General features: G+C 43.4%; 1 protein-coding gene and 1 long non-coding RNA gene across 2 annotated transcripts in view; one reads left to right on the forward strand and one right to left on the reverse strand.

Moving 5' to 3' along the window:
• The window catches only part of PLOD1 (procollagen-lysine,2-oxoglutarate 5-dioxygenase 1), a 16,630-nt gene extending 2,865 nt beyond the window's left edge, over window positions 1–13,765 (forward strand). Inside the window, exons 2-19 of the mRNA XM_015648451.3 lie at window positions 1,480–1,571; window positions 2,045–2,181; window positions 2,789–2,952; window positions 3,152–3,264; window positions 4,570–4,633; window positions 5,721–5,818; window positions 6,145–6,246; window positions 6,354–6,485; window positions 6,744–6,865; window positions 7,516–7,620; window positions 8,063–8,188; window positions 8,996–9,137; window positions 9,626–9,739; window positions 10,014–10,079; window positions 10,396–10,500; window positions 10,879–11,025; window positions 11,427–11,552; window positions 11,805–13,765. Coding sequence (XP_015503937.1) covers window positions 1,480–1,571; window positions 2,045–2,181; window positions 2,789–2,952; window positions 3,152–3,264; window positions 4,570–4,633; window positions 5,721–5,818; window positions 6,145–6,246; window positions 6,354–6,485; window positions 6,744–6,865; window positions 7,516–7,620; window positions 8,063–8,188; window positions 8,996–9,137; window positions 9,626–9,739; window positions 10,014–10,079; window positions 10,396–10,500; window positions 10,879–11,025; window positions 11,427–11,552; window positions 11,805–11,960 — 2,111 coding nt within the window. The 3' untranslated portion in view covers window positions 11,961–13,765. The remainder of the gene's footprint in view (window positions 1–1,479; window positions 1,572–2,044; window positions 2,182–2,788; window positions 2,953–3,151; window positions 3,265–4,569; window positions 4,634–5,720; window positions 5,819–6,144; window positions 6,247–6,353; window positions 6,486–6,743; window positions 6,866–7,515; window positions 7,621–8,062; window positions 8,189–8,995; window positions 9,138–9,625; window positions 9,740–10,013; window positions 10,080–10,395; window positions 10,501–10,878; window positions 11,026–11,426; window positions 11,553–11,804) is intronic.
• Window positions 2,609–13,799, reverse strand: LOC107213714. The gene is made up of 3 exons (XR_001524800.2): window positions 13,687–13,799; window positions 9,959–10,055; window positions 2,609–2,995 (listed from the first exon to the last, which is right to left on the reverse strand). It is a non-coding gene; the product is annotated as an uncharacterized LOC107213714 (long non-coding RNA).
• Between the last annotated feature and the right edge of the window lie 65 nt (window positions 13,800–13,864).

The raw sequence follows: 13,864 nt of genomic DNA on the forward strand, positions 1-13,864 counted from the left end.
TTCCTCCTCCTTTCCTCCTCCTTTCCTCCTCCTTTCCTCCTCCTTTCCATTATCATTATTATATGGTTTCTCCCCTCATGTACTAGAATTTGAGGGTTGTCTACATTCCTCTCTGGCAAAGCCATGTTTGTCCCCTTCATTGGCAGTATGAGCCTCACCTTCTCAGAATCCATGATTTCAGAGCTCTCATAAAGCTGCTGTGGCTCTCTGTGTGCCATCACAGAGCTAGAAACTTTAATGGCTTTAACATATTCCCCAAGGACATACAAATTTTACTCATTTGTTTGCTCCCTATGACTGGGTTGGACACAAGGCACTGGAGTGTGCTGGAGGTGCAGGAATGAACTTCATATGTCTAAAAATCTGCCCTTAAAAACTGCATCTATATGGGATTCCTATTCTTTTATTTATCACTTTTTGAATGTCTAATAAATACAATTAGACCTGATCTATTGATCTCAATCTCTCTTTTTTTTTTTTTTTATTCTGATGCAGGTAAAGGATTTAAGGAATTTCTTTGGGAAATTTTCTTCTTTCTTTCTAACTTGGAATCTTATACTTATTTTTTACTTTTGCTGCCTTTGTCTGGTCCATCTAAAACTCCAGCTTCTAGATCCTTCTTCTCTAAGACCAGACAGAATATCAGTTTGGGTACATGAGGGAGATACATCTGGTACATCCATTGAAAAAAATCCTTGTTCCCAAAAATGCCTGCTGAGGCCAAGAAAATGTGCTTTCAGTTTTTCCTGGTATTTTCTGATGTTTAAATCGGGTGGCCAAGATTTGCATTTAAGCACTGTTGCCAGAGCCTATACAAATTCCTACTTCAGCAAAACTGTTAAGGTGAAGTATAAAATTTCATCATTGCAATGAGGAAACCAGAATTTCCACATAAAAATCATATTCCAGGGTACTACAGAGAAACTTTTGAAATAGGGCTTCAGGATTTAGTTTTATTGTTTTTAAGAGATTGAAAATTAAAAGCAAGTTTGTGAGAAGAATGTAAATGAAAATTATAGTACAATTAAATTCACATTGAATATGTATGAAAAACTGGAAAATGCCTCAGGAATGCAATAGAAAATTGAAGCAGCCATGGAGAGGGAATAATAACATTTAGTCTAATTTTGGTTTTCCCTACATCCAGTCAAAGCTGAGTGACAAAAAGCAGCTCTGTGGGGAACAGAAAGTCAAAACTGCATTAAATGAATTACTTCCAAATGGGCATTTTGTAGTAGTTCTATTTTTTATCTTCAAGTTTAATTTCTTTTGTATTCTGTGTGAGAGAAGAGAATTGTAGCTTTCACTAGGAAGGCAAAAAAAAAACACTTAATACATTTTATTTTCTTTTTTTTAGCTCTGAACTCAAGCAATAAAATTGTATCTCTCATTTTATACCCACAACCAAGTTAGGTGTGGAACAGCAGGTTGTGGAAACAACACAAGCTGAGTATCTCTTGTGCTTTCCCCTGTGTGCAGAAAAACTGCTGGTTCTGACTGTTGCCACCAAGCAGACTGAAGGATTCCAAAGGTTCAGAAGATCAGCCCAATTCTTCAACTACAAAGTCCAGGTGATGTCTAGCAGCTTCCATGGTGCTTGGTCAAAGGGAATTTCAAATTGTGGAATGGATAAGACTTGGAATTAAATAAAAGCTCAAGAGAGGACACACACCTCCTCAAGTGGAAAAGTACCATGAGTGGGTCATTTCTGCAGTATCCTGAGTGTTGGCTTGGGATGAGATCCATAACTCCTGCTCAAGGGAGCCTCATGGCCCTTTCCCATTGCACTGCCAAGACACACATGAGCATGTTTCTGTCCCTGTGGCTAGGAGTGCTTTGTCACTGTGCTGTGTTGTGACACTGACTGTCAAGCCCAGAGGCTGAATCAAACCCTGTCTAATCCATTTGTCCTGGGGCTGTTATTTTTACCGTGATTTGCACTGGGAGTTATCAGGACCAGTAAGTTTGTGGGTTCTGGCTCTTTCCTGTGAGCCTTGCTGGGAAAGTGCCCTGCTGAGGTGACCCTGTGCCTGTTGCTGTGCAGGTGCTGGGGCTGGATGAGGAGTGGCAGGGTGGAGATGACCAGCAGCCAGCTGGAGGTGGGCAGAAGGTCCGTCTCCTGAAGTCAGCTCTGAAGCAGTATGAGGATCAGGAGGACTTGATCATCCTTTTTGTAGAAAGGTAATGGTTGAAAAGAATTTGCCATGAACTGAATCTTACAGCTGTTTGGACAAGTTCTCACTGAGAACTGTGAAATCAATTGCTTTTGGAAAGTGTGTCCAGATCTCTGGGTTTTTTCCTGAATGTTCTGTAGTTTCCTGGGAATCACTCAGAGCTGCATCCGTGGCAGTTGGGAAAGTCTGACCAGAACAGGCTGATGCCAATTCCTACATGAAGTTGATAGCATTGTACCCAATTCTGCCACGGTGGAATTTGGCTGCCTCTATTTGCAGAGAATGAACAGACAATTCCTATAGAACTAGGCAGGCCTTTCTTACCAGAGTTATTTGTTTTATAAGGTGAAGTGGGCTGCAGCACATCCTGAGAGCCAAGAATTAGTCTGCCAGAGAGGTGATGAGAGAAAAGGATGGGTTGGAGTGTCAGTGTGTTTTCATATACCCAGCATAAGACTACACTTTCATTAGTTGCATTACAAAAAATGTAATAGTGTTAAACAGAACTAAAGGAAAGGGATTCCCAAAGAATTAGCTGTTTCTAAAAACTTTTATCATTGACATGTTTTTCTGACTCCATTCCTTTTGTCCTTTTTGTCTGTCTCTTTCTCCAGCTATGATGTACTCTTTGCTTCAGGCCCCGCAGAACTGCTGAAGAAGTTCAAACAAGCCAAGAGCAAGGTGGTTTTCTCAGCTGAGAATTACATCTATCCTGACAGAAAGTTGGAAGCCAAGTATCCTCAGGTGCGAGATGGAAAACGCTTCCTGGGTTCTGGAGGTGAGACACAGAGCTTGCTGTCAGCTTTCTCCTCCTGTATCACCTATGGGAGAAATGGAAAAGCAAACTGAAAGCTGCTCTGCAGCAGCACAGGGTGTAGTGAGATTTCATCTGAGAGAAGTGAAAGTACATGTATACAGGAGTACTTCCATTTTTTGGTCATCTGGGTTGAAACACCTCCTCATACTTATTCCCACAGGTTTCATAGGTTATGCTCCAAACCTGAAGAAGCTTGTGGAGGAGTGGAAAGGACAGGATGATGACAGTGACCAGCTCTTCTATACAAATATCTTCTTGGATCCAGAAAAAAGAGTAGGTGTATCTAGATTCTGGGTTTGTGCAAATTGGCATTCTAGCCATTTTCTATTATTAGCAGTTTTTATATTTAAGCATAAAATGTGAATGGGAAGAGAAGTGTCAGAAAACAAGTCTTCCTGGAGGCTTATACCAGTATCTGTAGGTGCTGGTGTTTAAAGCCATTAAATGTGGAGGAACTAACCAGCCTCCTCCCAGGGGATGTGAAACTGCAGAGTGCAGTGCTGACTTAGAGATATCCACTGAAGTACATTCTAGGAAAATGCCATGTAACATCCTACAGGAGCCTGGAATGGACCCTGGAAGCAGCATTTTGATTCCAGCACTGGCCAGATCATCCAGTCCACAGGTCATTCTGGTTCTGCTGTCCTTGCCCAGTTGTGCATTACAGAGGCCAGTCTGTCCCTGGGGACAGGCCAAATGCATGGAGAGCTCAAACTGTAACAGTAATGTACAAATCAAGAGGGAACATTTGAAGTAAGGAACTGCTATCAGACTAATTAGACTTGAAATTTTATACCAGCAAGGCTGGTAGAAAATTTAGAACAGCTGGACATTTTTAGTTCCCCAAATCTGAGCATAGCCTGTGACACTTTAACATGAACAGTCCCTTTAAAGTTCTCATCTGCAGTTCTGGCCCTGTGCCATGCAAGGGCTGAGTAATTCCTCTGACCTGGCACTCAGACAGCGGATGTTAGCACCCTGCTGCCCTTTCCAGTAGTCAGTCTTAATAGATGCCTGCAGGGACACAGAATTCTGTTAAGTCAGAGCTGCATTTTAGTCCCACTCAGTCAGAGTGTGACTTGCTGCAGGGGATAAAAACAAAGATTGCACAAGCTCATCTTGCACCTTACTGTCCTCTGGTTTGACACTGGTACCTGGGGCAGTGCTTGGGGTCACATTTGCCCTGTGGATAGAAGGCAGGAAACTTCTTACAGCAGATGGTTTTGCTGTCTGGCATTCCTGTGTGTTACATGTCCTATGGGGTTTATATGACTGTGTGTAACTCTGCTTCATTCGTATGATGCAGATTTATTGACACACCCATAGCAGCTTTAAAAGGGGGGGAGAGGGGGTTTGCAGTTTTGCCTAATAGAATATATTTAATTTGTTCTAGAAAATGGTGAATTGTCCTAGATTTGAATGAAAATGATGATTATTATGTTTTAGGCTTCAGAATTTGGAGAGTTTGCAAATGACTATAGGAATAGGATAAATTTCACTGAGCATGGGGTCTGTTGCATGTAAAGAATGGATGCCTTTTGTGTTCTAATTAAGGTTATTTATCTAATTCTTTTCAAGGAAAGTATCAACATCAGTCTAGACCATAGAAGCCGGATCTTCCAAAACCTAGATGGAGCATTAGGTGAGATGAAAGAAGGAAACTCATTTCTCCTTGGAATGCAACTTGTGTGTTGACACCAGAAATAAAGTTATGGCCAAAGGGATTGTATTTCAGAAATGGCTGTCCTCACAGAAGAAGCTTCACTAAGAGTCTCTGGCAGAGTTCTGGGATTTGTTTGTAATTCCCCTGTGACCAGCTATGTTCTCATTGCAATTCCTTCTCCACTTCAGGGAATGCAGGTCAGGTTTTTCATCTCACACCTCCTTGCCACTTTGATCTCCAGGCATGTCGGATTGCATTAGCCTTGGGGATTGAAACTGGGAGGGACTTCCAGTGCAAGTAATTACACACAGCCCTGCCTAGGGCTTGCCTCTCTTTCCACTTCAGATCCATGCTGGAATGCCATGGGAGGTGAGAAGCAGCCAGATATGTCTGTGAACACTCACTGATTGTACCAAGTTTCTGACCTGACCTGCTGATTGATTTTGCTAGTCCTGGCAAGAGAGATTCACTTACTCTCCTGTCAATGCTGCCTAATGTTTTCATTATGGAGTCTCTTTCTCCATTCCATCTTTATTCTGGTCAAGTAAAAAGTGATAATGGCAGTGTAGTTTTTGGCTCCTGTGCTCATTATATCCATGATAGACTGCAGCTTGTATCTGTGATAGTCTTTTTTGAAAAGGATTTTGTATGGTTGTGTTGAGGCAACATCCTGGATGGTCTCTGCCAGGAGGATGGACTTTTGTGATGGGCTGACAAAGAGAGACATCAGGTGCATAGAATACTTAGGTGAGAAGGGCGAGTCCTCCCATCAGTAGCTGTCCCTGTCATTAGTAGCTGTTCCTCACTGCACAGTTTTGAAAGAATGTTTCAGTACGGCTTCTGCCAGTTCCCAGTCATTGTCCAGCTTCCCAGCCATCCTCCTGTTACTTCACAGGATCATTCTGAATGTTTTTTTCTCCTTTAAAGATTTGGTCTGTAGCTCTTAAACTACTTGTGCATGGTTAACCATTGTCCACACTTTCATCTTCCATCAGTTTTTCTGTATAAATGCATTGTGATTCTAATTATCAATAAAAGCCTTAACAAGATACAATGTCATTTCCAGATGAGATAGTTATGAAGTTTGAAAACTCCCGAGTGAGAGCAAGAAACTTGTTATATGACACTCTGCCTGTGGTGATCCATGGAAATGGACCCACCAAGGTAAGTGGACTGTCCTGAGAGAAAGATTTGGTCTCTTTTTGTTGCAAAGTGAGCTTTTGGGCTCAATGGATCACGTTTCTGCCTCTACATAAGATTTTCCCTGTGTGCATTTACATTTGAGAGACAATAAGTAGCCCAGGCCCATAGCAGCAAGATGGATCTGGTTCCAAGACCCACATGTAGTTGGACCCTCAGGCTGTCATTCTTTTCAGATTCTTTACTTCATTGAGAATGTAAACAAAGCTGAAATGTGATCCCACAGTGGGGGTGCACACAAAGATCTCCCCTGCCCTGTAATGCATAATTTGGCAAATTGCCTTTTGCAGCTGCAGCTGAACTACCTGGGAAACTACATTCCTCAAGTATGGACATTTGAGACTGGCTGCACCGTGTGTGATGAAGGTCTGAGAAGCCTCTCAGGGTTTAAGGTAAGGCTGCTGTGTCTATTCAAAGCTCCCAAAACAAGTCTTAAAATTGTTATGTGTCTGATGTGAAACATGACTCACCACTTGTCTCCTCTTGTCCCTGAATGTAGGATGAGGCATTGCCAATGATTCTGATAGGCATTTTCATTGAGCAGCCCACCCCGTTCCTCTCCCAGTTTTTCCTGCGGCTTCGTAACCTTCATTACCCAAAGCAACGAATCCAGCTCTTCATTCACAACCATGTAAGTGAAATTGGCTTGGGATAGTCTTAGGAAATGTGGGGAAAATGGTCACTTCATCCTCTACTCTAGGCACTTTTGCAACCTTGGGCTAGACTTCCAAGCTGTGTAATCACAGTACTTACCTGCAGTGACAGCCACCCAGCTGCAAACATGTGGAAGTGGTCTTTAGAGCTGTGCCTGGTTACTCATTTTCAAGAACAGGAGGCTGAGTGGCCTGGATGAGCCCATCTTACCTGTTTTTCCTTACTTTTGGAATAGGAGGAACATCACTTGATGGATGTGGACTCTTTTGTAGAAGAGCATGGCAAAGAATATCTCGCTGTCAAATTGATTGGACCAGAGGATGAGGTGGAGAATGCTGAGGCACGTAACTTGGGCATGTAAGTGAAGAGGCCATACATGATAGCCAGCAGAGATAGCTGAGGTGTCCAAACTAAGACATCTCTTTTTTCTGAGCATCCCTGTCAAGTGATTGCTCTTCTTTTCTCAGTCACCCTTTCAGTTTTTCTAGCATTAACTCTGATTCCCTTATATATTGGGAAAAATCAGCTTCCATACCAGCTCAATTTGTAGTTCCAGAAACGAAGTTCTCACTACTTTGTTCTGACAGGATAGCCCTGTATCTCCCACCCTCATCTACATACCCAGCCACAGAGCACAAAGGATATGTACCTATATCTCTGAAGAGGAGGAGTGTTGTAGCAAATAAGAATTATGGGAGGGTATCTTCCTGTATGTGATCAGGAGGTTTGAGCTCAAGTGTGGATTTGGTCCAGCTGTAAATGGGAACCTCTTCAGTTTGAGCTGAGGAAACAGTTTGCTAAGTGTGATTTTGGCTGTGTCTGAGAGCTTGCTATTGGACACTGAATCTGATCTGCTTGTACCACGCTGTCCCTCTGGGTTGTTACATTAAACCAAACTTGTCTGAGCACCCTGAAGACCTTTAGAGTACAAGGTGAAGGAATTATTGGTGCTCTGTCCTTTGTCTTCCTCTGGTTTAGGATGTGACTTTCCTTTTCTCTGGCTGTAGGGATTTGTGCAGGAAGGATGCTGACTGTGACTATTACTTCAGCCTGGATGCTGAGGTAGTTCTGAAGAACACAGAGACCCTGAGGATCCTGATTGAACAGAACAAGTGAGTTCTTTGGTCTGAGCAATGCTTACTGGTCATCTCACATGAGGAATTCAGTGCACATCCCTGAGATGTGTAGGGAACCAGGAGAGCTGTGCCAGAGATGGGATGTTAGCCAAACACCTCTTGTGTGGATTTTTTTTTTTCTCACTGTAGTTGGAATCACTGGATTTTAGGCAGGGGATGTAAATCATCCTTAGCTTTGTTTTTTATAGTCACTAGAACAAACTGGATTCTAACAGACCCCGGTGCAGGGTGCAGTTAGAGAGGAGACTGGGACCATATTTACCTTTTCTTATGTGGCATTTCATTCTAACAGAGTTAACAAAACAGCAACTCTGTGAGGGAGGAAATAGCTCTTACAGTGCTGTGGTTTGTAAATATTTTCCTTTTCTTCCTGTGGTAACATCCTGCCCTGCAATTCCTTTTACTTTCCTGCTTGCAGGATGGTGATTGCCCCCCTGGTAAGCCGTCATGAGAAGCTGTGGTCCAATTTCTGGGGAGCACTGAGCCCTGATGGGTACTATGCCCGCTCAGAAGATTATGTGGATATTGTTCAAAGGCAGAGAGTGTGAGTATGCAAAGAGAGTTGTTCATTGATGTAATCCCTCCAATGTAAAGCTTGCAATCATCAAACTAATGTCAAAGAACCAGAGAGCACAAGTGGCTTTGTGTATAGGACAGGAAAAGGAGTCTCTGCTCCCATTTGGAAGCTGCTTTATGTTCTTCCCTGAGCAGAGACAATAATGTACTTGGGGCAGATTTTCTTATGATCACAGTAAGGGTTTGAGAGTGCTGACTGCTGAAATCATCTCACCTTACTCATGTCATGTTTTCCCACCTGGGGATCATAGTTAGTGTGATGCTTAAAATCCTGTAAAGTGCTGTTTAATTTCTGTCAGATGAATCTTTAGGAAATAGCAGGTGATCCTTGAATGGAAGATTCACAAAATAGAACTGTTGATTCATTCATACACTTGAGGGACACTTTTTATAGGCCATTGTGCGTGCAATAAACACTGGAAATCAGCTTATGCACTTTTGGCTGATTCAGTTTCTTTAAATCGCTGGAAAAAAATATGTTGATCTCTCTGGGAAGAGATTCAAGCCATTAATTATGTCCCTAGCAAAAACACACAGTAGCAATTAATTGCTTTCACAGTGGACTAGCATTTGTGCAGCTTAAAAGCTGTGGGCAATATAAGTGATTTTTTTCTGGAATGCCAATCTCTTTTGGAATGGTTTCTCCCTACTGTTCTGAATTGGCTCATTTAGGCAAGCCTGGCTGATGCTGCAGTGCTGCCTGTCATCCTGTCAAGTCCAGCAGTATCTATCTTGGTGCTATTTCAAGTCTCACTTCTCTCCCTCTGTGTTTCAGTGGACTTTGGAATGTTCCCTACATCAGCAGTGTTTACATGGTTAAAGGCAAGGCCCTGCGCTCGGAGCTTGAGCAGGGAGATCTGTTCCACAGTGGCAAGCTGGATGCTGACATGGCTTTCTGCCACAACGTTCGGAATCAGGTCAGTCAAGGAGAGGCTGCCAGGGGAGAGCTGTGTGCCAGGGTGAAGGCTACAGGATTAAGTAGTTTAAGGCATTCAGCTCTGCCAGGGCAGGAACTGGTACTGGTCAGTACAGTGTAGACTTTGGAACAGCATGGGGTTTCTGTCTGGCTGTGAAACCATGTGTAGCCATGGACCACTAAATGTGGATAACATTTTTGTTCTTGGGCCTTTTCAGGACTGCTCTAAATGGGATTTGACAGGGTAAGAGGGAAGACCCTAATTTCACAGCTGCTTCTCTTCTCTGCTTCCAGCCCTGGCTGACAGGACACAGAATCACTGTCTCTGCCTGCAACCTTTCAGAGTTGCTCATATCCAGGGTGGAAATAAAATTGAAAGCCCACAGGAGAAAGAATGAGTAAATGGCCAGCTTGGAGAATGATCCAGTGCTTGGTTTCATGGTGGCTCTCAGAAATACAAGGCCTTTATTATTTCTCTTTGTCCTGCAGGGAGTCTTTATGTACCTGACAAATCAGCATCAATTTGGACACATACTCTCCCTGGAGAATTACCAGACAAGTCACCTCCACAATGACCTCTGGCAAATATTCAGCAATCCTGAGGTGAGATAACCTGCATACTCAGAAGGCCCAGCAGTGTGGAAAGACTTGATATTAGCTTCACCACTCTGGGAAGTCCAGCCTTTGTAATAATGATGTCTTTCAGGTGGGATGAGGAGCACAGGCACACAATTTAAAGAGAACATATTTTTGGGATTCTTAACATATGGATCTTCAAAGCCTGTGAAACAGTGCTTGCATGAGTGCCTGGCCTTTTATTACCTCTTTAAGCAGGGGTCCCACAGAAATTACTGGTTTGCTTCTCTTCTAATTGCAGGACTGGAGAGAAAAGTACATCCATGAAAACTACACAGCAGCTCTGAAAGGGAAATTGGTAGAAATGGTAAGAAAACATCACTCTTATCCATCAGAACAGGAGATGAGCTTTAGTTTATCATCATTATTGTAATTCTGAGAAATAAGCAATTGAGCACAGGAAACATGACCTTGAAGGTACTTTTAGAACCAAATCATTCTCCTAGAAGTACATCTCCAGCTCTTTTAAGTGGAAGTGAGGCACATAAATCAGAAGACAAATTTCTATCCTCACCATTTTAGTTTCCTTCACCTTACTCAGTCTATACTCAGTTTAGCCTTACTTCTTTTGCCTCAAGCACCTGTCCTTGTTTCTGCTGTTCTCATCTCTCTGCTATCTGCAGCCCTGCCCAGATGTTTACTGGTTCCCCATATTCACTGACACTGCCTGTGATGAGCTGGTGGAAGAAATGGAACATTACGGCCAGTGGTCCACAGGTGACAACACGGTAAGTAAAAGCAAGAGCTCTTTTGAGTTCTGGGCCACACCATTTTCTGTGCATATCTGGTGATAGCAGTGCCTCCTGTGGGAAGGCATTAGATCCTGAATTGAAGCAGAAAAGTAGAGACAATACTTGAATTTTGCTCCTGATTAACTGATTTTTCCCCGAGTTCTTTTTTGTGTCCTCTGAAGTTCCAGTGTTCAGCCTCTTTGATGGTAACATTGTTTCCCTTAGGGTTTAATTATGTTTTGAAATGAGCTTTCCATCCTTCAAATTCTGATAAACAAACATAATATTTATTTGTAGTTACCAGGAACAAGTACTTTTCATTCCTGAACTCCAAGGTTCACATCCTTATGAGTATTTCTGTTGAATCTGTTTCAGGACAGCAGAATACAAGGAGGATATGAGAATGTCCCTACTATTGACATACACATGAACCAAATTGGCTTTGAAAGAGAATGGTATAAGTTTCTTCTGGACTATATTGCACCCATCACAGAGAAACTGTACCCAGGATACTACACCAAGGTATGTCCACCTTAACAGCATAACTTGTGGTCAGCTCAGCACCTCCTCTAGCTGCAGCTTTGTGATAAGACTGCCAGAATCCTCCAGTAATACACACACTATTTCAATATTTATTACAGAGGAGCTGACCCTGCAGTGTGACATAAGTATGTGCATTAGGAAACACACAATTCCTCAATGACATTCTTCTGCCTCATTGTTGCCTTTCTCCTTTAGCTGTGGGATGCAATTTCAGTGTTACAGCCTGCCCCTGCAGCTCAGGAGCCACAGACCACCATAGCCCCTGTCTCTTATACACATCTAGTGGTGTATAATTTCAGTGTTACAGCCTGCCCCTGCAGCTCAGGAGCCACAGACCACCATAGCCCTCTAACAGAGTGCACATTGTCCTTCTCTCTCAGACCCAGTTTGAGCTGGCCTTTGTGGTTCGCTACAAACCTGACGAGCAGCCGTCCCTAGTGCCCCACCATGACGCCTCCACCTTCACCATCAACATTGCCTTGAACAGGGTTGGCATTGACTATGAGGTGAGTGTCTGCCAGGGGGTCAGGAGTGCAGCACAGCACCTGGAGCAGCTGAAAACCCTTCCCTTATCCATATCACGCTCCTTACACTAAGGATTACAACTGGCTTAGGCTAGGAAAGAGATTCCTGAATGCATGAGAACACAGGAGGTTCCCCAAGCACCTTGTCACATTTTCAGAAGCGCTGTCAGAAGGCAGGGATCCCTTCCCTGAGGTGCTTTTTCCAAGCTGATGAGTCTCCTGTGTCCCCACCAGGGAGGAGGCTGCCGGTTCCTGCGCTACAACTGCTCCATTCGAGCTCCACGGAAAGGCTGGACCCTGATGCATCCAGGACGCCTGACCCACTACCACGAAGGTCTTCCAACCACCAAAGGAACCCGCTACATCGCAGTGTCCTTTCTTGACCCCTAGAGTTCTGCTTCCCAGGAAGGACCTTTCCCTGGCCCTGCTCACTGCTGACTTTGAGTGGAAACAGGGAATGCTGCTGAGAGTTTCTAAGGCATTGTTCAAATATTTGGATTTGATTTTTATATGATTTTTAACGTGATTTTTAATTAATATTCTAAGACTCCGCTACTGGAAGATCTCCCTCTCTGATACTGCAGGTAATATCTAGGAATATTGCTGTAGAAGTCCAAAGGAGATTTTGTGCCTTCATTTTTGATTCTGCTCTACATCCACTGTTTCTTGAAAGTGCCATTTACTTGAAGATTCATCAGTGATTGATTTGCTTTAAAAAAATACTTTTTTGGACTGGAAATCCAGCTTTTTGGAGGCAAGTCACAAGCTGGAAACCTGTTTTCATCCACAGCATTTTTATGGTACTGGGTGTTAGACAATAATTCCTGGACATTATTCCAAATATAAACCAATCAGGGAGCTGACTCCAGGAGTCATAACAGTTAAGTGTCACACCAAATGAAACTGAGTTGGAAGAGCCTGAAGATCATCTGATTCCTTACCTCTTTGCTGTCTTTGCAAGCAAATCAACAAAGTTCAAAGCAACAGCAGTGGCAACATAGGTGCTTCTGGTTAGCTAAAGGAAGGTCCTCTGATGATGCTTTACCTCTGGGATTGGACTGAAGAGATAAAAGACCCTACCTTCTGTTTCTCCAGCTAAGAGCAACAGACATACCCACACAAATTCAGGCCATGTCAGTATGTAGATTAAATTTAAGAAAGGGAAGGCTGGGAACAGCTGCATCAATCAGGAGGGCTTCACTGCAGAATTGTCTCTGTTCTATACCGTGTTACAGTAGCCAAAACACAGATCAATCTCTGGATAACAACCCAGAGGTTCCAGTGGTCTTTGGTGACCTCATTCCTTTTGTCAGAGATTGTTTTAATGATTTTCTTTGATGGCCCATTCACATTAGATGGGAAGAGCTGTTCTCTGTCTCTTAGAGGAAATAATTATTCAGTGTTTCTGTTATTTGAGATTGAAAACCAAAACACTCCATTGCAGAAACTTCTCCAGTGGGGTCAAGGCTGACAGAAATGGGTGACTGGGAAGTGCTGAGAGATTGTGGTAAACCAGTACTTGTAAAAATATGTCTAGACTAGACCTGTGGTTAGAAGGGGAAGGGGCAGAAACCTTTTCTGCCTGTGCCTGTGAGATACCTGCTCTGTTTATCGGACACTATTATGCCAGACTAGTGTGTTTCACAAGCAATAAATTCATAGCGTGATTGTCCTTCGGGGAAAAAAAAAATTAATCTGCCTTTTAGTTGTCTGTCTCCAGCTTCTCTGCCTGAGAGTCAGGGTAGAGCCCTTCTGGGATGGGTCATTCTAATGGGGGCAGAATAGTTTTAGACATGTTTAGGAGTTCTGGCAGGAGCTGTACACAATTTTGAAATGTGCCTGAGGAAGGGGACATTCAGCTTTCCCCACTTTCCTTCACCTTTTTAGGTCTGTTTTAAAGCCACACACTCACCCGTGCCCAGGAGAGAAAAATCCAGGCAGGGGCAATCATTTGAGAAGCAAAATTGTACTAAGCCCTGCGAAATCTAGAACTGTCTGTTATCAAACGAAGGGATTGATAAGCCAGTCGTCGAGATGTCCAAAATGTGTATTACGTATTTATTCAGCAGCAGGGTTGTTTGGGGGTTTTTTTTGTTGTTATTTTGTTGTGTGTTACCTCGGGCCGGTTCGGAGCTGAGCGTTAACGAGCTGTACGGTTTGAGCGTGGGGAACTCGCATTAAACCCTTTCCCCTCACACGGTCCGTGGCTTCTCTTCCTGAGGCGCGCCCAGGCCGCCGCCGCCCGCCATGACACCCCGGAACTACAGCTCCCAGCGTGTCCCGCGCGCGGCGCG

Source organism: Parus major, chromosome 21 (genome assembly GCF_001522545.3).
Source record: "Parus major isolate Abel chromosome 21, Parus_major1.1, whole genome shotgun sequence".
Taxonomy (NCBI): domain Eukaryota; kingdom Metazoa; phylum Chordata; class Aves; order Passeriformes; family Paridae; genus Parus; species Parus major.